This window comes from Phocoena sinus, chromosome X (assembly GCF_008692025.1).
Source record: "Phocoena sinus isolate mPhoSin1 chromosome X, mPhoSin1.pri, whole genome shotgun sequence".
In the NCBI taxonomy this organism is placed as follows: domain Eukaryota; kingdom Metazoa; phylum Chordata; class Mammalia; order Artiodactyla; family Phocoenidae; genus Phocoena; species Phocoena sinus.
The window spans coordinates 16,831,833-16,852,529 of record NC_045784.1 but is presented as its reverse complement, the minus strand read 5'-3'; the positions used below and the strand labels follow the sequence as shown (position 1 = coordinate 16,852,529).

General features: G+C 40.4%; 1 protein-coding gene across 21 annotated transcripts in view; it reads left to right on the top strand.

Moving 5' to 3' along the window:
• BCLAF3 (BCLAF1 and THRAP3 family member 3) overlaps positions 1 to 20,697 on the top strand; it is a 66,644-nt gene that overhangs the window by 32,627 nt on the left and 13,320 nt on the right. For 15 of the 21 annotated variants that reach the window (XR_004348056.1, XM_032619651.1, XM_032619657.1 and 12 more), the window contains 5 exons: positions 1,166 to 1,280; positions 1,993 to 2,056; positions 3,734 to 3,849; positions 9,459 to 9,573; positions 19,667 to 19,765. Coding sequence is in view for 16 of the 21 variants with exons in the window: in XM_032619651.1 (XP_032475542.1) it covers positions 1,166 to 1,280; positions 1,993 to 2,056; positions 3,734 to 3,849; positions 9,459 to 9,573; positions 19,667 to 19,765 (509 nt within the window). In the remaining 5 variants the exon portion in view is untranslated. Of the gene's footprint in view, positions 1 to 1,165; positions 3,850 to 9,458; positions 9,574 to 10,041; positions 10,234 to 19,666; positions 19,766 to 20,697 lie in introns of all 21 variants that reach the window. The other 6 variants (XR_004348054.1, XR_004348053.1, XM_032619660.1 and 3 more) reach the window with 4 other exon arrangements.

Here is a 20,697-nt window from a genome sequence, read left to right as displayed (position 1 = left end):
TCAAGAAACTCAAGAAATCTGGAAGTATAGGTCATTTGGTCGTATTCTTAAAGCCCCTGAGGGCATTACTGGGACTTTGTGCCATAAGGGTGATTGATGCTAAGCGATCAATAGAAGATTCCAGTTTGATTTGTTATACATGATGACATCAGGACATTGCATAATAAATACTTCAAAGGTTTACATTGAGCTGTTGTGTTTTGCTTTTGCTTCTGGCCAGTTTCCATTAATTGGATAATTTAGTCATGTAAAACAACTTTCCTTATTGATGCTGCATAAATAAGGCAGTTGTGGGTATTACAAACTGGGGTCTTTCGAGAATTTCAAAATTTATAATTTTATATTTCTTACTAGATAATTGTGTTAATCTTTTTTACCTTCATAAAACATATTTTGCAAATGAATTATTTTCTTTGCAGCCCTCAAACTAAGGCACATATTTACTTTAAAGCGTGCAGTTTGAAACGGTTAACCTTCTCAATTCCAGCCCCTCTTACCCAAAAGAAGTGTGATTCTTGGCAGACAGGGAGCTGGTATTGTAGAAAAATTCAGGAGATCGTCCCGGAACAGTAAGTTAGGGAAAAGGATTGCTTTAGCATTCTCATGGGTCAAGTGTATTATCTTTCTCTTTATTCTGTTAAAAGCTTGTAGCATAGCCGCTTTCAGAATGTCTTCATGAACTTCAGTTAATGTTAAAGTAAAATGGCATTAGGAGGCCTTCTGTGATATGTAAACATAACATTTAACATTTGTTCAGAATTGTTTTGATGTTTCAGGGTTGTTTTTGGAGTTATTTTTTACTCTAGGTGAAGAGTAGAGCTGTATACCAGCTTTACTTCCCAAATGTAGGAAGATCTTACCTAGGAGAAGAAAGGTCCTGTCCTCTCTTTGAGAGAGCCACTGTCTTTTCCCCCTGGCAAGTAAGCAGACATGTCAAATAGGAACAGAATCTTTGGGTTCATAAATCCGTTTACTGTTGCTTGGGCTTGGGAAAGCGTGTGAGCACTACAAATCAGTCTGTGGAATAAGCTTAGGTCCCATATGTTTTCAAGAGAAAACAGGTTGGATGTTTTTTAATAGTCCCTTCTTCCTGTGCTTATTATATATAATCTTTTAAGTGGAATCAGTTTTACATTGAGATAAAACTCTTTTTTCCCTTTTGCAGCAGATTATTTTCCATCACTTGGAATTACTCTACATGAGCGTTTCTCAAAAATGCAAGTTACACAAGCTGCAGATGTAAATGAATTTAAATTGAACTCAGATCCAGAAATTCACAGGTAATGAGTGATTATTGTATGCCCATTTAACTCATGGGAATGAGCCTCAGAACAGATTGTGGGAAGGTGCTGCCTGCCTCCTGGGCTTGTTGTAGACTCTAGAACTGCATTTCCTGCCTAAAAACAGGACTAACCCAAGCAGGTACTGGGCCAGTGCAGTTTGATAGACTAGGTTATATTGAAGCCATGACTAGCATTGTTTAAATGTGTAGGACTTTGAAAATATTTACCTACCTAACTTTGATTCTGCTGTGTCTATAGTAATTGCCTACTGAAGTTATCACTGGAAGATGAAAGACAGTTGTCGAGCCATTGAAATCATGGGTTGCTTCATGTGGTCAGAAATGGCTGTTCTGAGGGCAGCCGGATGAAAACCTATGTCTTCTTCTGCTGGCACCTGTCCAAACAGGTGGTGCGCCCTGTCTTGTGAGCTGAGTTGAATCAATGTTAGAATGCGGTAGATCACCGGAGCCAAGTTTAAGGTTACACAGACTAGTGATTTGAGAACCACTGAGGCGTCACTGTGATGTTGTTTACAGGATATGTATGTCCTGGGAGACTGCCATATAGGTGAAAAACTACCTGGTAGCAGATTTCTTTTTCTTCCTCCAAGACACACCAGCGTTATTTCAAAATCCATTCTGTAATAATGGAATCAAGATTTCAGTGTATAACATAATTATTTAATTGTAATATGCCTTTATTATTTTAGGAGAATAGATATGTCTTTGGCCGAGCTTCAGAGTAAACAAACTATGGTATATGATTCAGAACAGGTAAGTGAATATAATTTTTGATGAGAGATTATCTTATTGTTGGTATACTAATGGGAAACGGAACTGGTCATTGGGAGTAAAAAAGGTAGTTAAAGTGGTTGAGGAAGAATGATTGAGACGCAGGAATCTGAAATTTACAAAGCTCTCCAAGTGACTCTAGTTATCAAAAGATTGCAGAGAGAACACTGGCAAAAGACAAAAATATGCCCTAAGAGAGACAATCCCTAAGGGTAACAGCTTTGTAAAATTGACATAAAATTATAGTGTTTAATGTTCATTCCAGAACTTCACACTGTAAAGCTTGCAGAAAGTATGTTTGATACCTGTTTTTTCCAAAGCAGTCATGTGGGATATATTTTTAAGTTGTATGTAGAATGAATGCAAAGGAACTTAGTTTCATTTGACACTGCTCTTCTGTTTACTGAAGATTGTGTGAAACATTCTATGGAATATGAACTAGAAAAATAATGGAAATAATACTGAATTTTTACGCGGGCCTCTCACTGTTGTGGCCTCTCCCATTGCGGGGCACAGGCTCCGGACGCGCAGGCTCAGCGGGCATGGCTCACGGGCCTAGCCGCTCCACGGCACGTGGGATCTTCCCGGACCGGGGCACTGAACCCGCGTCCCCTGCACCGGCAGGCGGACTCTCAACCACTGCGCCACCAGGGAAGCCCCTGAATTTTTTTAATTGTTCCCACCCATACCACCTCCCTCCCCGCCATTTCTTTGCTAATTAGAAAAACTATCTTAACTAGCCCAGGGGGAAGAAAACTGGCTCTTGTTTTAGAAGAAATATATCAAGTTCTAAAAGAACTGCTAATTTATTCATTGCGAGTGAGGAGTTTTTATAGAGGAGAGATTTTAATACATTTGTGATAGAATATATAAATAATATTTTCACTTGTGAATGGTTACAGTTTTATTGTACTTATGGAGATAGGTTAGTTTGTTGAATAAATGATACTTTCAGAAAATTTCTGCTCATCAAAGTACTATAATAAACTTATAGGAAATTTGAGGATTTAAAAAAAATCACCCCTAATTCAACCACTTAAGACAAACTCTTATTTGATCATCTTTCCTTGCAGTCTTATGTCTAGCACTTTAACATACACTACCACAGTACATGTAGTTTTGGATGCTTTATCTTTTTACTTAAACTATAGTAACATTCCTTTTATGTAAAATCTCTGAACTCCCAATGACCTTTTTATAATTGAGGCTTTGTAAGTTTTAATTAACTTTTCAGTAAGTGTTTTTCCATGGTTACTTCCACATAGTCTACATTGTCATAACTTAAATGCTTGTACATTACTCCTATGACTTAAATTTACCATAAAATTATTCTTCCCTTCTCCTTTAAATTTTTTTTCACACTTAAGTTACTTTCATCGTATGGTTACTTTTAAAATATAATATTTTGAATATACTTGGGTAGATAGACGTTTCTTCGGTATAGAGTCCCAGAAGTGGGATTCTTGGTTCAGTCTTATGAACTTTTCTGACTCTGTATTGTCAATTGTGTCTCAAAATATTTTTATCAGTTTACACTAGCATGAGCAAGATGAGTACAAGGTAACTTATTTAGGACTTTTACTTAAGGTTCTTGTTCGATATGGTCTTTGTGCAACTAACAGTAATGTGAATGGTTTGTCTTCTGTCAAAATTCCTCAGACTCTGGTCAAAATAATAGATCCAAATGACCTACGACATGACATTGAAAGAAGGAGAAAAGAACGGTTACAGAATGAAGATGAGCACATTTTTCACATAGCTAGTGCTGCAGAGAGGTAATCAGTAGATGAAAAACATACTTTATCAGACAGCTTTTGGTTTTAGCATATTTTCCAATTTTCTGTGTGTGATGGTAATTTTCACTTTAGTGTAGGAATTTAATTCCTCAAATCCATTTTACATGTTTAAGTGAAATCTGTTAAAATGTTTCAAAGTTATTCAGTGGTCATCATATGCTATTTCATTGAAACAATAAAAATTATGGGGTAGGTGAGTATTTGAGGTCTTTGTAATCTAGAGAGAAGTGTAGTAGCTTTTTTAATATTAGCAGGAGCCAAGACCAGCAAATTTATGGACTATTTGGCTCGAGCTGATTGAAACTCTGACACATTCTGCCCTTTAGATTCTGGTAGTCTTTGAATGTTGCAAAATTTCCTGAGGTCAGTGCCATCCTCTTTCAGAACTCTTTGTGGATGTCTGTCCGTGAAACAGAGGCAGGTGTAGTAGAAAATGCAGAAGAGACCTGAGTTTGAATCCTACTTCTGCCAGTTTACAAGCTGTTTGCTCTTGGGCAAACTTGCCTAGTTTCTGGAGCCTTTTCCTCTATAAAATGAGAATAACCAATTTATGTTGGACAGGTTATAAATATTAAATGAACTGGCACATGTGAAGTACTTATGCCATGAGTGGCAAATTGATTGTCAGTAGATCCTTGTTTTTCTTTCCCAACGCTGTACCTCTTTTTAGGGGCTCTGAGTATTCTAGATTGGTCCCAGTTTATCCCTAGTCCTGAGAACTATGTAGAACTCATGGCAACTCTGGGACCTCATATGATTATGAGATATAATTTAATGGGAAAAAATTTCCAGTTCACTCAAGGGTCCTCAAACTATTTGGATCTCCCAGAACGTGGAAATGTATGAATAGAAAGGACCAGTGCTAATTTTCTTTCCATAGTCCTTAGTTTCAAAAATTAAAATACTTGACTTATAAGTCATGTCTATGGCTAACTAGGTCAAGATACGTGGAGCTTGTTTAAAACTGGACTTGATACTGACAATAAGTTTGGGACTAATTAAAAGATAGCAAAACTGTGTGCTGAGGCATATGAAACAATTGAAAATAGTTAAAATCTTGTCCCTTGGTGGGTGAGTCTCTAGTTTCCTAATATGACACGGCATGACTGTGCTCTTTAGTGACACAAGCTCTCAGTCATGCTTTTCTTGACTACTCAGCAAGTGTGAGAAACTCAGTGTACCAAGAAAAAGGTTTTTAAAAACAGATTTAAGATAATCAACATATTATAAAGACCATGTATGGCCTCAGAATATATCTTTACCCTTTGAGGTGATGAAGAACTTGAGCAATGGAGTTAACACCTGAGTTCAACTCCTGGCTCTGTAGATACCTAGCTATGTGACTGACCTTGGGCAAGTTACTTAATCTCTGTTTCCTCAGCGTAAAATAGAGATAAGAATTATACTTACCTCACGGTAGTGGTGAAAATTAAGTAAAGTGATGCATGTAAGCTACAGAGAAGTTGGTCAGCATTAAGTATTACTAATGTTAGCTTTGAGGATGGCGTTGTAGGGTGCAAAAATGTCTTCCTGCAAGGTGTCTTTTTCTGGATCTGTTGAACTGTTTTATTCGTATTGGATGGCTGGTGTGGCATGGTGGAGCCATGAGGTGTTTTTCTTTAATTCAGATATTACTGACCATAAAATTCACCTTTTGAAAGTGAAGAATTCAGTAGTTTTTAGTATAATCACAAAGTTGTGCAACTATCACCACTATCTAATTTCGAAACATTTTCATCACCCCCAAAAGAAACCCTGTACAATTAGTTGTCACTCCCTATTTCTCCGTCCTCCCAGCCCCTGACAGCCACTAATCTACTTTCTGTCTGTATAGATTTGCCTATTCTTGACGTATAATTGCAATCATATAACAGGTGGCCTTTTGTGACGGGCTTCTTTCATGTAGTATGTTTTTTACGTTGCCCCATGTTGTAGCATGAATATTCCTTTTATGGCTGAATAACTTTCCACTGTGTGGATACACCACATTTTGTTTATCCATTCACCGGTTGATGGATATTTGGGCTATTTCCACTCTTTGGCTATTGTGAATAATGGTGCTGTGAATATTTGTATGCAATTTTTTGTGTGGATATATTTTTCACTTCTCTTCTGTATATACCTAGGATTGGAATTGCTGGTTCATATGATAACTATGTTTAACTTTTTGATGAGCTGCCAGGCTATTTCCACAGTGGGTGCACCATTTTACATTCCCACCAGCAGTGTATGAAGGTTCCATTTTTAACACATCCTCACCAGAAGTTGTTATTGTTTATCCTTTTAAAAAAATAATATGGAAGCTTTAATCTCTCACTTTATCCTAATTCAGTTTCCTTGTTAACATAAGAAAAATATTTTATCCTTTTATCTTAAAAATTCAGTTTATCAAAATTGACCTCATTAATATTTTTGCATAAACCTTTTAAATCAAGTCAGTGTATAGATTTCCATAGAAATTCAGAAGAAGTGAAATACAAGGAAATTATAAATCATAGGATGTAGCTCTTTCCCTCCTGTGTGATTTTTTTTTTTTTCCCCCTTAAAAGTTGTATGCAGACTCTGTGTCTATGTTGGCTCACCATTGTATTCCTACTGCCTTGGGCTCAATTCATCTTTGTTGAATGAATGAAGACTTCCCAAAGGTGTAGACAGGACAGAAGATACTGAAATTGTAATGCATTTAGATCTTGATCACTTTTTATTCCCTGATACCTTAAAACCTTTCCCAAGCAAGTCTCACACCAGGGCATTCTGTCTTGTCTCTAAGACCCTGTTGTTCTCTATTTTTTCCCACTTTCGACCAGCCTCTTACCCTAAAGTCTCCGTGTCTCCTCCTGACACACTGTTTCTCCCTCTTGTCACCAGCATTACTAAGTTCCCTACACTGTCATTGAGGTGCTGTGTTATACGGGTGTGGTATGTGTGGCATAAAGCAGCTTCAAAATAGTATCAGTAGACTTCAAGAGGGCATCAAACTGCCTAGCTTTTCTTTTTAGCTAGGCAAGTTATAGAAGACATCAATTTTTATTTTTGCTGTTGTAACAATCTGTAATCTACTGAACTAGAGTTAACTTTATAAAGATCATTTATTCATCTATTCAACAAATATTTATATATTAATGTCTATGTTCTAGTCAGTGTTCTAAGCACTGACTTAGAACACTGAATTTGCACCATTTTAAGCATACAATTCATTGGCATTAAATACATTCACAGTGTTGTGCAACCATCACCACTACCCACGTCCAGAATTTTTCATCTTCTCAAACAGAAATTCAGTACCACTTAAACAGTAACTCCCAACCCCCAGCCCCTGATGCCTCTATTCTTTCCATCGCTATGAATTTGCCTATTCTGAATACCTCATACATTTATAAGTAGAATCATGCAATAATTGTCCTTTTCAGTCTGACTTATTTCACGTGGCATAATGTTTTCATCCATGTTGTATCATGTGTCAGTATTTCATTAAAATAATTTATTCCTTTATAAGGCTGAATAATATTCCATTGTATGGATACACCACATTTTGTTTATCCATTTTTGTTTTGATGGACATGTGGGTTGTTTCCATCTTTTGGCTATTATGAATAATGCTGTTATGAACACCGGTGTTGTCATTTTTTTTGATTATAGCCATCCTAGTGGGTTTTAAGTAGTTTCTTGTAGTTTTGATTTGCATTTCCCTGATGACTAATGATATTGAGCATTTTTTCATGTGCTTTTTGTGTGTCTTCTTTGGAGAAATATCTGTTCAAATCCTTTGTCAATTTTTAAATTGGATTATCATATTTTTATTATTGAGGTGTAAGGGTTCTTTATATATTCTGGGTACTACCCGTTCATCAGATACATGCTTTGCAAAGAGGACTTTTTAGAGTCTATTGTTTTGTTTATAGAAGTAGTACATGCTAATGGTGAACATTTGGAAAAATATAGTAAAGTATAAAAACAAAAATATAAGACATTCTTAATTTCACCAGTCAGGGATGATTACTGTTAATATTTAGTACATTTCATATCATTTTCTTTTTCTGGGCATATATGTGTATTTTTTTTTTTTTTTTTTTTTTTTTTGGTACGCGGGCCTCTCACTGTTGTGGCCTCTCCCGTTGCGGAGCACAGGCTCCGGACGCGCAGCCTCAGCGGCCATGGCTCACGGGCCCAGCCGCTCTGTGGCATGTGGGATCTTCCCGTACCGGGCACGAACCCGTGACCCCTGCATCGGCAGGCGGACTCTCAACCACTGCGCCACCAGGGAAGCCCTATATGTGTATATTTTAAACAAGTGAAATTATTCTCAGTATTTGACTTCGCCCCCTACTCTTTTGACTTACTACCATATCATGAACATTTTGACAGAATATGGGGTTTTTTAACATTTAAAAAAATCCGGAGTGGCTATTCCAGGTCAGATTCTAGGGTCAGAGCTGGGACCACAGAACGAACCATCCGCAGTGCCTCCTGTGAAGGGATCGCACCTTGCTTGGTGAGAAGGTGCACCATTAGTTACAAACACTTGTGAAGACCCCAAAGTGCCACATGTGCACATAGCAGGGACACCTAGTCCACCTCAGAGGGGTCTGGGAAAGCCTTCTTGGAACAGGTGCAAGTGGGGCTAAATCTTGAGGTTGATCTGAGTTGGAAGGAAATTACGGCAGAAGGCACCCAATGGGCCAGTGCGTAGAGGCAGGCGAGGTTGTGGTGTGTGCCGAGAGCCGCATGGAGCTGATGTTCCCGCAGCTCGGTGTGGGTGTTGCAGAGATTGGGATGGAGCAGCCGGCAAGGCTGCAAGGGCGTGCGCCGGAAGAGTCTTGGGGGTCAGTGAGGAGTGTGGATTTTATCCCTATGTCACTGGGGTCCTGTGGGAGGAGTGTAGCAGGACCAAAGCCGTGAGCCGTTTGTTCACCGCAGAGCAGGAAGGGTCTGAGGACCACTGTGGGAGAGGTGGGATGTGACAAGGAGAGGACCCCCCAAGGGCTGTGGGAATGAGGCCCCGGGGTTAGAGGAGAAAGAAGTCCAAGCAAGGAGCTCCCTCCCAGGTAGGGCTGGCCAGGAATAGCCCTTGGCGGCCTCTGGGCCTCACTACAACAGGAGAGGGGAGCCAGCAGTATCAGAGACCCTAGCTCTGCCAGTGAGCAGGCCTGAGCCACTCACTGGCCTCTTCCCTGGAGCTTTCACCACTGAGTCTCTTGGCAAGGGGGGCTGTCCCGTGCTGCCAAAGGCTCAAGAGCCGTGACTATCTTCCCTCAGGAAACATGTGTTCTACATATGTATGGTTTCGGGGGTTACAGCCCTAGGAAGCCTGTCCTTGGACTCCAGATTAAGAACCCTGGTCCTAGGAATATGGTTTTCCCCCTATCGCTAACTGCCAACTTGGCTAAATAATGTCTTTTGAAAAATGAGAGTTTTAGCCCTGGTAAATATTATTTGTAATTTTAGTAGTGATAGATCATTGAGATTTTTTTTTTTTTTTACTGTTGCGCTGCTTTGTTTCCAAAGGGTGTAATTGATTTCTCTTGTTTATTTGTCGGATAAATGTAAACTAATAAAAGATTCTTATTTTCTCTCTTTCATTTTATTAGGAGCGATCAGCATTCCAGTTTTACAAGGTTGAAGAATACTCATGTTGATGGATTCCAAAAATCTACATGTTTGGTAAAATCAAATTTTAGAAAATTTATTCAGAAACCTTACTTGGTAAGATTGCAGTTCCAGCTTTTTTATTTTTGTATGTTCCATTTTCCTTCTCACATGTATCTATAGGTACAGGGATCACCAATATTTTTCATAGTGTTTGTAACTGTTCATTAAGTAAGTGTTATGATTCTGTTGTTCAGTGTTAAGATTCTGTTGAGGCTTATAGTTATTATGACCAAGTAAATGATCATCTCATTTGATTTATCAGGATTTTATTGCACTTATTATAGTACTAGCTTTCTTAATTATTTTAAACAACTTTATTAAGGTATATTTTACATACCATAAAATTCACCCATGTAAGGGTGTACAATTGAATGATTTTTTGTAAATTTACCAAGATGTGTAACCATCACCATAATCCAGTATTAGGACATTTTCGTGACCCCTATTAGAACCCTCAGGCCTATTTATTTATTCCGTGTTCCCACCCGCAGCAAACAACTAATCTACTTTCTGTTTCTAAAGATTTGCCTTTTCATAGGGCAGTTCACAGAGTGGCAGCTGGCTTCCATAAGAGCAAGCAAGTGACAGCTAGAAAGATGGAAGCCAGAGTCGATTTGTAACCTAATCTCAGAAGTGACATCCATACTTCGACCATACTCCATTTGTAAGAAGCAAGTCACTAGATACAGACCACACTCAAGGGAAGTGAATAGCGTAAGGTCCTGGATACTGGAAGGTGGGGATGATTGGGAGCCTGGTCAGAAGCTGCCTGGTACAGTCTTCCCACTGGCCCCCAGTGACTGACATCCCTTCATGTGCAAAATACACCCCCTCCCTCTCAAGGTCCCCCAAAATCTCATTTCATTACATGTGTCTTTATGCACTTATTCAAATGTATAGGCTTAGCATAAACTCAAGATGACTACTAGGAAAAGGGTTTTATATGACTTTTCTTAACTGGGGAGAGAAATAAAGGTGTGAAGGAGGAAGATTTGTGAGAAGTACGGACTCCACAGCAAATGGAATAAATAGAAGGTTATAAGACTGTTGATTTTGGAGAAAGAAACCATCTTCAAACTGGGCCCCATCGGGCTTCCCTGGCGGCACAGTGGTTAAGAATCCACCTGCCGATGCAGGGTACACGGGTTCAAGCCCTGGTCCGGGAAGATCCCACATGCCGCGGAGCAACTAAGCCCGTGCGCCACAGCTACTGAGCCTGCGCTCTAGAGCCCATGCAGCACAACTACTGAGCCTGCGTGCCACAACTACTGAAGCCCACGTGCCTAGAGCCCATGCTCCGCAACAAGAGAAGCCCCCGCAATGAGAAGCCCGCGCACCTCAACGAAGAGTAGCCCCCGCTTGCCGCAACTACAGAAAGCCCGCATGCAGCAATGAATGCCCAACGCAGCCCAAAATAAATAAAAATAAAAATAATCAGAAAACCAAAGGAAGCAACCACCACCTTTAGGGAAGAAAGCGTAGAGCTCTAGAAGCTTAGAGAAAGGTCGCTGTGAGCTGGGTGTGGACCTCCGAGGAGTGGGGGCTGCCCAGCTGGAGCTGGCTGTTTCAAAAAACTAACAAACAAACTGGAGGCTGAACCAAAGGACCACTGCCAGGATGAAAAGCAGAACAACAAACATACAGGAAGGAGCAACCCCGCCTCCTCTCTTCCAGCCTTCTAGTGTCCCTCCAGTGTCCCTGTGGGTGGGATCTAAGTGGGAGCTGGCTTCAAGGACTGACTCCCAGTCCAAACCCCAAGTCGAGTATAGAGTGTGAGTTGGGAGTCTGAGACAAAGCTTAGGTACTAAGCAGCACACATCCCATCGGGGTGCACTGGTAAATGGAATAGACAGAGCAGCTCCCAGGAGCCCACCACCAATGATCCCGTCCCCTCACCTGATGATGAAGTGTGACCCATATTAATGCTGACTGAAAAGATGCTTCCTGTTTGATTGAATGGCTTCCTGAATGGAGGAAAATCAGCCTGCGTGGATGCCCACAACGTGTAAATATTGTACCAAGAATGTTATCATATGCATCCTAACATTTAATCTTTACAGAATAGTCAGTTCTGCTACAACGCAACATAGGCATTCTTTTTTTTTTTTTTTTTTGGTTTTTTTTTCTTACATCTTTATTGGAGTATAATTGCTTTACAATGGTGTGTTAGTTTCTGCTTTATAACAAAGTGAAGCAGTTATATATATACATATGTTCCCATATCTCTTCCCTCTTGCATCTCCCTCCCTCCCACCCTCCCTATTCCACCCCTCCAGGTGGTCACAAAGCACCGAGCTGATCTCCCTGTGCTATGCGGCTGCTTCCCACTAGCTATTTACCTTACGTTTGGTAGTGTATATAAGTACATGTCTCTCTCTCACAGCTTACCCTTCCCCCTCCGCATATCCTCAAGTCCATTCTCCAGTAGGTCTGTGTCTTTATTCCTGTCTTACCCCTAGGTTCTTCATGACATTTTTTTTCTTAAATTCCATATATATGTGTTAGCATATGGTATTTGTCTTTCTCTTTCTGACTTCACTCTGTATGACAGACTCTAGGTCTATCCACCTCATTACAAATAGCTCAATTTCGTTTCTTTTTATGGCTGAGTAATATTCCATTGTATATATGTGCCACATCTTCTTTATCCATTCATCCGCTGATGGACACTTAGGTTGTTTCCATCTCCGGGCTATTGTGAATAGAGCTGCAATGAACATTTTGGTACATGACTCTTTTTGAATTATGGGTTTCTCAGGGTATATGCCCAGTAGTGGGATTGCTGGGTCATATGGTAGTTCTATTTGTAGTTTTTTAAGGAACCTCCATACTGTTCTCCACAGTGGCTGTATCAGTTGACATTCCCACCAACAGTGCAAGAGGGTTCCCTTTTCTCCACACCCTCTCCAGCATTTATTGTTTCTAGATTTTTTGATGATGGCCATTCTGACTGGTGTGAGATGATATCTCATTGTAGTTTTGATTTGCATTTCTCTAATGATTAGTGATGTTGAGCATTCTTTCATGTGTTTGTTGGCAGTCTGTATATCTTCTTTGGAGAAATGTGTATTTAGGTCTTCTGCCCATTTTTGGATTGGGTTGTTTGTTTTTTTGTTACTGAGCTGCATGAGCTGCTTATAAATTTTGGAGATGAATCCTTTGTCAGTTGCTTCATTTGCAACTATTTTCTCCCATTCTGAGGGTTGTCTTTTGGTCTTGTTTATGGTTTCCTTTGCTGTGCAAAAAGCTTTTCAGTTTCATTAGGTCCCATTTGTTTTATTTGTTTTCATTTCCATTTCTCTAGGAGGTGGGTCAAAAAGGATCTTGCTGTGATTTATGTCATAGAGTGTTCTGCCTATGTTTTCCTCTAAGAGTTTGATAGTTTCTGGCCTTACATTTAGGTCTTTAATCCATTTTGAGTTTCTTTTTGTGTATGGTGTTAGGGAGTGATCTAATCTCATACTTTTACATGTACCTCTCCAGTTTTCCCAGCACCATTTATTGAAGAGGCTGTCCTTTCTCCACTGTACATTCCTGCCTCCTTTATCAAAGATAAGGTGACCATACGTGCGTGGGTTTATCTCTGGGCTTTCTGTCCTGTTCCATTGATCTACCTTTCTGTTTTTGTGCCAGTACCATACTGTCTTGATTACTGTAGCTTTGTAGTATAGTCTGAAGTCAGGGAGCCTGATTCCTCCAGCTCTGTTTTTCGTTCTCTAGATTGCTTTGGCTATTCGGGGTCTGTTGTGTTTCCATACAAATTGTGAAATTTTTTGTTCTAGTTCTGTGAAAACTGCCAGTGGTAGTTTGATAGGGATTGCATTGAATCTGTAGATTGCTTTGGGTAGTAGAGTCATTTTCACAGTGTTGATTCTTCCAATCCAAGAACATGGTATATCTCTCCATCTATTTGTATCATCTTTAATTTCTTTCGTCAGTGTCTTATAATTTTCTGCATACTGGTCTTTTGTCTCCTTAGGTAGGTTTATTCCTAGATATTTTATTCTTTTTGTTGCCGTGGTAAATGGGAGTGTTTTCTTGATTTCACTTTCAGATTTTTCATCATTAGTGTATAGGAATGCCAGAGATTTCTGTGCATTAATTTTGTATCCTGCTACTTTGCCAAATTCATTGATTGGCTCTCGTAGTTTTCTGGTAGCATCTTTAGGATTCTCTATGTATAGTATCATGTCATCTGAAAACAGTGACAGCTTTACTTCTTCTTTTCTGATTTGGATTCCTTTTATTTCCTTTTCTTCTCTGATTGCTGTGGCTAAGACTTCCAAAGCTATGTTGAATAAGAGTGGTGTGAGTGGGCAACCTTGTCTTGTTCCTGATCTTCATGGAAATGCTTTCAGTTTTTCACCATTGAGGATGATGTTGGCTGTGGGTTTGTCATATATGGCCTTTATTATGTTGAGGAAAGTTCCCTCTATGCCTACTTTCTGCAGAGTTTTTATCATAAATGGGTGTTGAATTTTGTCGAAAGCTTTCTCTGCATCTATTGAGATGATCATATGGTTTTTCTCCTTCAGTTTGTTAATATGGTGTATCACGTTGATTGATTTGCGTATATTGAAGAATCCTTGCATTCCTGGAATAAACCCCACTTGATCATGGTGTATGATCCTTTTAATGTGCTGTTGGATTCTGTTTGCTAGTATTTTGTTGAGGAGTTTTGCATCTGTGTTCATCAGTGATATTGGCCTGTAGTTTTCTTCCTTTGTGACATCTTTGTCTGGTTTTGGTATCAGGGTGATGGTGGCCTCGTAGAATGAGTTTGCCAGTGTTCCTCCCTCTGCTATATTTTGGAAGAGTTTGAGAAGGATATGTGGTAGCTCTTCCCTAAATGTTTTATAGAATTTGCCTGTGAAGCCATCGGTCCTGGGCTTTTGTTTTGGAAGATTTTTTTTTTTTTTTTTTTTTTTTTGACGGTACGCAGGCCTATCACTGTTGTGGCCTCTCCCCTTGCGGAGCACAGGCTCCAGACACGCAGGCTCAGCGGCCATGCATGTGGGATCTTCCCGGACTGGGGCACGAACCCATGTCCCCTGCATCAGCAGGTGGACTCTCAACCACTGCGCCACCAGGGAAGCCCTGTTTTGGAAGATTTTTAATCACAGTTTCAATTTCAGTGCTTGTGATTGGTCTGTTCATATTTTCTATTTCTTCCTGACTTAGTCTTGGCAGGTTGTGCATTTCTAAGAATTTGTCCATTTCTTCCAGGTTGTCCATGTTATTGGCATAGAGTTGCTTGTAGTAATCTCTCATGATCTTTTGTATTTCTGTAGTGTCAGTTGTTAGTTCTCCTTTTTCATTTCTAATTCTATTGATTTGAGTCTTCTCCTTTTTTTTCTTGATGAGTCTGGCTAATGGTTTATCGATTTTGTTTATCTTCTCAAAGAACCAGCTTTTAGTTTTATTGATCTTTGCTATCGTTTCCTTCATTTCTTTTTCATTTATTTCTGATCTGATTTTTATGATTTCTTTCCTTCTGCTAACTTTGGGTTTTTTTTGTTCTTCTTTCTCTAACTGCTTTAGGTGCAAGGTTAGGTTGTTTATTCGAGATGTTTCCTGTTTCTTAAGGTAGGATTGTATTGCTATAAACTTCCCTCTTAGAACTGCTTTTCCTGCATCCCATAGATTTTGGGTCGTCGTGTCTCCATTGTCATTTGTTTCTAGGTATTTCTTTATTTCCTCTTTGATTTCTTCAGTGATCACTTCGTTATTAAGTAGTGTATTGTTTAGCCTCCATGTGTTTGTATTTTTTACAGATCTTTTCCTGTAATTGATATGTAGTCTCATAGTCTCTGTGGTCAGAAAAGGTACTTGATACAATTTCAATTTTCTTAAATTTACCAAGGCTTGATTTGTGACCCAAGATATGATCTATCCTGGAGAATGTTCCATGAGCACTTGAGAAAACTGTGTATTCTGTTGTTTTTGGATGGAATGTCCTATAAATATCAATTAAGTCCATCTTGTTTAATGTATCATTTAAAGCTTGTGTTTCCTTATTTATTTTCATTTTAGATGATCTGTCCATTGGTGAAAGTGGGGTGTTAAAGTCCCCTACTATGAATGTGTTACTGTCGATTTCCCCTTTTATGGCTGTTAGTATTTGCCTTATGTATTGACGTGCTCCTATGTTGGGTGCAGAAATATTTACAATTGTTATATCTTCTTCTTGGATCGATCCCTTGATCATTATGTAGTGTCCTTCTTTGTCTCTTCTAATAGGCTTTATTTTAAAATCTATTTTGTCTGAAATGAGAATTGCTACTCCAGCTTTCTTTTGGTTTCCATTTGCATGGAATATCTTTTTCCATCCCCTTACTTTCAGTCTGTATGTGTCTCTAGGTCTGAAGTGGGTCTCTTGTAGACAGCAAATATATGGGTCTTGTTTTTGTATCCATCTGTGTCTTTTGGTGGGAGCATTTAGTCCATTTACATTTAAGGTAATGCTCGATATGTATGTTCCTATTCCCATTTTCTTAATTGTTTTGGGTTCATTATTGTAGGTCTTTTCCTTCTCTTGTGTTTCTTGCCTAGAGAAGTTCATTTAGCAGTTGTAGTAAAGCTTGTTTGGTGGTGCTGAACTCTCTCAACTTTTGCTTGTCTGTAAAGGTTTTAATTTCTCCATCAAATCTTTATGAGATCCTTGCTGGGTAGAGTAATCTTGGTTGCAGGTTTTTCTCCTTCATCACTTTAAATATGTCCTGCCAGTCCCTTCTGGCTTGCAGAGTTTCTGCTGAGAGATCAGCTGTTAACCTACTGGGGATTCCCTTGTGTGTTATTTGTTGTTTTTCCCTTGCTGCTTTTAATATGTTTTCTTTGTATTTAATTTTTGACAGTTTGATTAATATGTGTCTTGGCGTATTTCTCCTTGGATTTATCCTGTATGGGACTCTCTGTGCTTCTTGGACTTGATTAATTATTTCCTTTCCCATATTAGGGAAGTTTTCAACTATAATCTCTTCACATATCTTCTCAGTCCCTTTCTTTTTCTCTTCTTCTTCTGGAACCCCTATAACTTGAATGTTGGTGCGTTTCATGTTGTCCCAGAGGTCTCTGAGACTGTCCTCAGTTCTTTTCATTCTTTTTTCTTTATTCTGCTCTACAGTAGTTATTTCCACTATTTTATCTTCCCGGTCACTTTTCCGTTCTTCTGCCTCAGTTATTCTGCTATTGACCCCATCTAGAATATTTTTAATTTCATTTATTGTGTTGTTCCTCATTGTTTGTTTCATCTTTAGCTCTTCTAGGTCCTTCCTTGTTAAATGTTTCTTGCATTTTCTCTATTCTATTTCCAAGATTTTGGATCATCTTTCCTATCATTATTCTGAATTCTTTTTCAGGTAGACTGCCTATTTCCTCTTCATTTGTTAGGTCTGGTGGGTTTTTATCTTGCTTCTTCATCTGCTGTGTGTTTTTCTGTCTTCTCATTTTGCTTATCTTACTGTGTTTGGGGTCTCCTTTTTTCAGGGTGCAGGTTTGTAGTTCCCGTTGTTTTTGGTGTCTGTCCCCAGTGGCTAAGGTTGGTTCAGTGGGTTGTGTAGGCTTCCTGGTGGAGGGGACTAGTGCCTGTGTTCTGGTGGATGAGGCCTGATCTTGTCTTTCTGATGGGCAGGTCCACGTCTGGTGGTGTGTTTTGGGGTGTCTGTGGACTTATTATGATGTTAGGCGGCCTCTCTGCTAATGAGTGGGGTTGTGTTCCTGTCTTGTTAGTTGTTTGGCATAGGATGTCCAGCACCGTAGCTTGCTGGTCGTTGAGTGAAGCTGGGTGCTGGTGTTGAGATGGAGATCTCTGGGAGATTTTTGCCATTTGATATTATGTGGAGCTGGGAGGTCTCTTGTGGACCAGTGTTCTGAAGTTGGCTCTCCCACCTCAGAGGCACAGCACTGACTCCTGGCTGCAGCACCAAGTGCCTTTCATCCACACGGCTCAGAATAAAAGGGAGAAAAAGTAGAAAGAGAGAATTAGTAGAATTAGAAAGAAAGAAAGAGAGGGAGGGAGGGAGGAGGGAAGGAAGGAAGAAAGAAAGAAGATAAAGTAAAATAAAATAAAGTAAGATAAAATATAATAAAGTTATTAAAATAAAAAAATAATTATTAAGAGAAAAAAAAAACGGACGGATAGAACCCTAGGACAAATGGTGGAAGCAAAGCTATACAGACAAAATCTCACACAGAAGCATACACATACACACTCACAAAAAGAGGAAAAGGGGAAAAAATCATAAATCTTGCTCTCAAAGTCCACCTCCTTAATTTGGGATGATTCGTTGTGTATTCATATATTCCACAGATGCAGGGTACATCAAGTTGATTGTGGAGCTTTAATCCGCTGCTTCTGAGGCTGCTGGGAGAGATTTCCCTTTCTATTCTTGATTCTCACAGCTCCCAGGTGCTCAGCTTTGGATTTGGCCCCCCTCTGCGTGTAGGTCGTAGGAGGGCGTCCGTTCTTCACTCAGAAGGGACGGGGTTAACGGAGCAGCTGATTCGGGGGCTCTGGCTCACTCAGGCCTGGGGGAGGGAGGGGCACGGAGTGCGGGGTGAGCCTGCGGCGGCAGAGGCTGGCGGGACCGTGCACCAGCCTGAGCCGTGCCGTGCGTTCTCCCGGGGGAGTTGTCCCTGGATCCCGAGACCCTGGCAGTGACGGGCTGCACAGGCTCCCCAGAAGGGGGGGTGGATAGTGACACTGAGGCTTGCACACAGGCTTCTTGGTGGCGGCAGCAGCAGCCTTAGCGTCTCATGCCCGTCTCTGGGGTCCGCGCTTTTAGCCGCGGCTCGCGTCTGTTTCTGGAGCTCCTTTAAGCAGCGTTCTTCATCCCCTCTCCTTCCGCACCAGGAAACAAAGAGGGAAGAAAAAGTCTCTTGCCTCTTCGGCAGGTCCAGACTTTTCCCCGGACTCCCTCCCGGCCAGCCGTGGCGCACTAACCCCCTGCAGGCTGTGTTCACGCCGCCAACCCCAGTCCTCTCCCTGCGCTCCGACCGAAGCCCGAGCCTCAACTCCCTGCCCCGCCCGCCCTGGCGCGGGAGCAGACAAGCCTCTCGGGCTGGTGAGTGCCGGTCGGCACCGATCCTCTGTGCGGGAATCTCTCCACTTTGCCCCCCGCACCTCTGTTGCTGTGCTCTCCTCCGCGGCTCCGAAGCTTCCCCCTCCGCCACCCGCAGTCTCTGCCCGCGAAGGGGCTTCCTAGTGTGTGGAAACCTTTCCTCCTTCACAGCTCCTTCCCACTGGTGCAGGTCCCGTCCCTATCGTTTTGTCTCTGTTTATTCTTTTTTCTTTTGCCCTACCCAGGTATGTGGGGGTTTCTTGCCTTTTGGGTGATCTGAGGTCTTCTGCCAGCGTTCAGTAGGTGTTCTGTAGGAGTTGTTCCACGTGTAGATGTATTTCTGGTGTATCTGTGGGGAGGAAGGTGATCTCCGCGTCTTACTCTTTTGCCATCTTCCCAGAAGTCCTCCATAGGCATTCTTAAAAAAAAAAAATGGGCCCCATCTTTTCTGCTCCCATCAAAGTTTCAGGTTCTTTGTAGTTACAGTCTTAATACTCTGCCTTCTGATACTTACCTAGTCATGGCAGGAGCATCTACTCAAAGCAGGTACCTGATTCAGCAGCACCTGCCTCCTATAGCATTGAGAATTTGTGTTCTCAGACAGTGGCAACTCTTTAGCAACTCCTAGTAATAATGGGTTTGTTTCTCTTCTGGATGCCTGAATAAATGCTAGATTTACAGTCCATTTTCTAAAAGTCACCCATTGTGTTATACAGGAGTATGTATTTTGTTACACTTCTCACATTCATGAATTAAACCAACCCCTTACAAACTAGCATGGGTTACATGAAGGAAGATGTGTGTATGTTCATACAGCTAAGCTACATGCTACATGCTTTGTGTTCTTAATCCCATGCATTTAAAATGTGTATTTTTGTGGGACTTCCCTGGTGGTCCAGTGGTTAAGACTCTGTGCTTCCAATGTAGGGGGAGTGGGTTTGATCCCTGGTCAGAGAACTAAGATCCCACGTGCCGCACAGTGTGGCCAAAAACAAACAAACAAAAACATGTATTTTTTGAATGGTAAAATGAACTTTTAAAAATAAAATTTAAAGTATATTAACCATACTAATACTTTTTTCATGCAGAATTATCATACTATGCAGAGAAAAGACGTCATTACTCACAAACCATTTGGAATTGAGGGAAACCATCAAAATACAAGAGGCTTTAGAAGAACTTTTAAGGTAGAGTGTTATTCTCCATCTAATTCTACCTTTGGGTTTTTGCTTTGAACATAATGTTCTAAGTGTTAGTAAATTAAAAGCTCTTTTTGTTATATTTCAAATAGTAGCTTTAAATTAGTATTTCTGGATTATAGATAACTGTAATCAGGTTAATGATGACCCCTTTCCTCAGGATTTGATTTTCAAATATATTTTTTACCAGTGGAATCCTTTTTCAAATATTACATGGAAACTCAAATACATAAAACAGATCCAGATGGAGTGGCTCTAGGTGGAGAGGTGGGCAAGGTCCCAGACCTTCCCTTTAAGCCTGCCTCTTTACCTCTTAAGATGTAAGCGCATAGCTATAGAGCCTTCTCCAGGATTCAGTGATTGAAAAACCCTGCCCATAGACACACAACCCTCAGAGGCCTTCTGGATCATCAGAGAAAGACTCTGGTCCAACATGCTTTGTTAAAGCATATTTCATCACGTTCTAATTATTTGTACAGCTATGTCTGATGTCAGTGATACTTTTAATCAGTGAACGTGTTTGTTTTTCCAGAACACTTCATCCCCCAAACATATGGAATAAGAATTATAGTGCAAAGTATTATGTTTCTCTCTCCTTGCTCTCATAAATTGAGGTGCTTTTTAAATCCATTTTGACTGAATTTCATGCTTATGATAGGTCCCTTTTTCATATTTTTCCACTCTACAGTGTCTCTTTCCCCTCCCCCCAAAAAGAAAAGAAAAGAACCTGTTTGGGGTTTTTTTGGTACTATTTATTTATTGTTAAACCTTTTTATTTGTTATTATTATTTATTTATTTATTTTTGGCTGCCTTGGGTCTTTGTTGCTGCACGCAGGCTTTCTCTAGTTGCGGCGAGCGGGGGCTACCCTTCACTGCGGTGCACAGGGTGTGCGGGCTTCTCACTGCGGTGGCTTCTCTT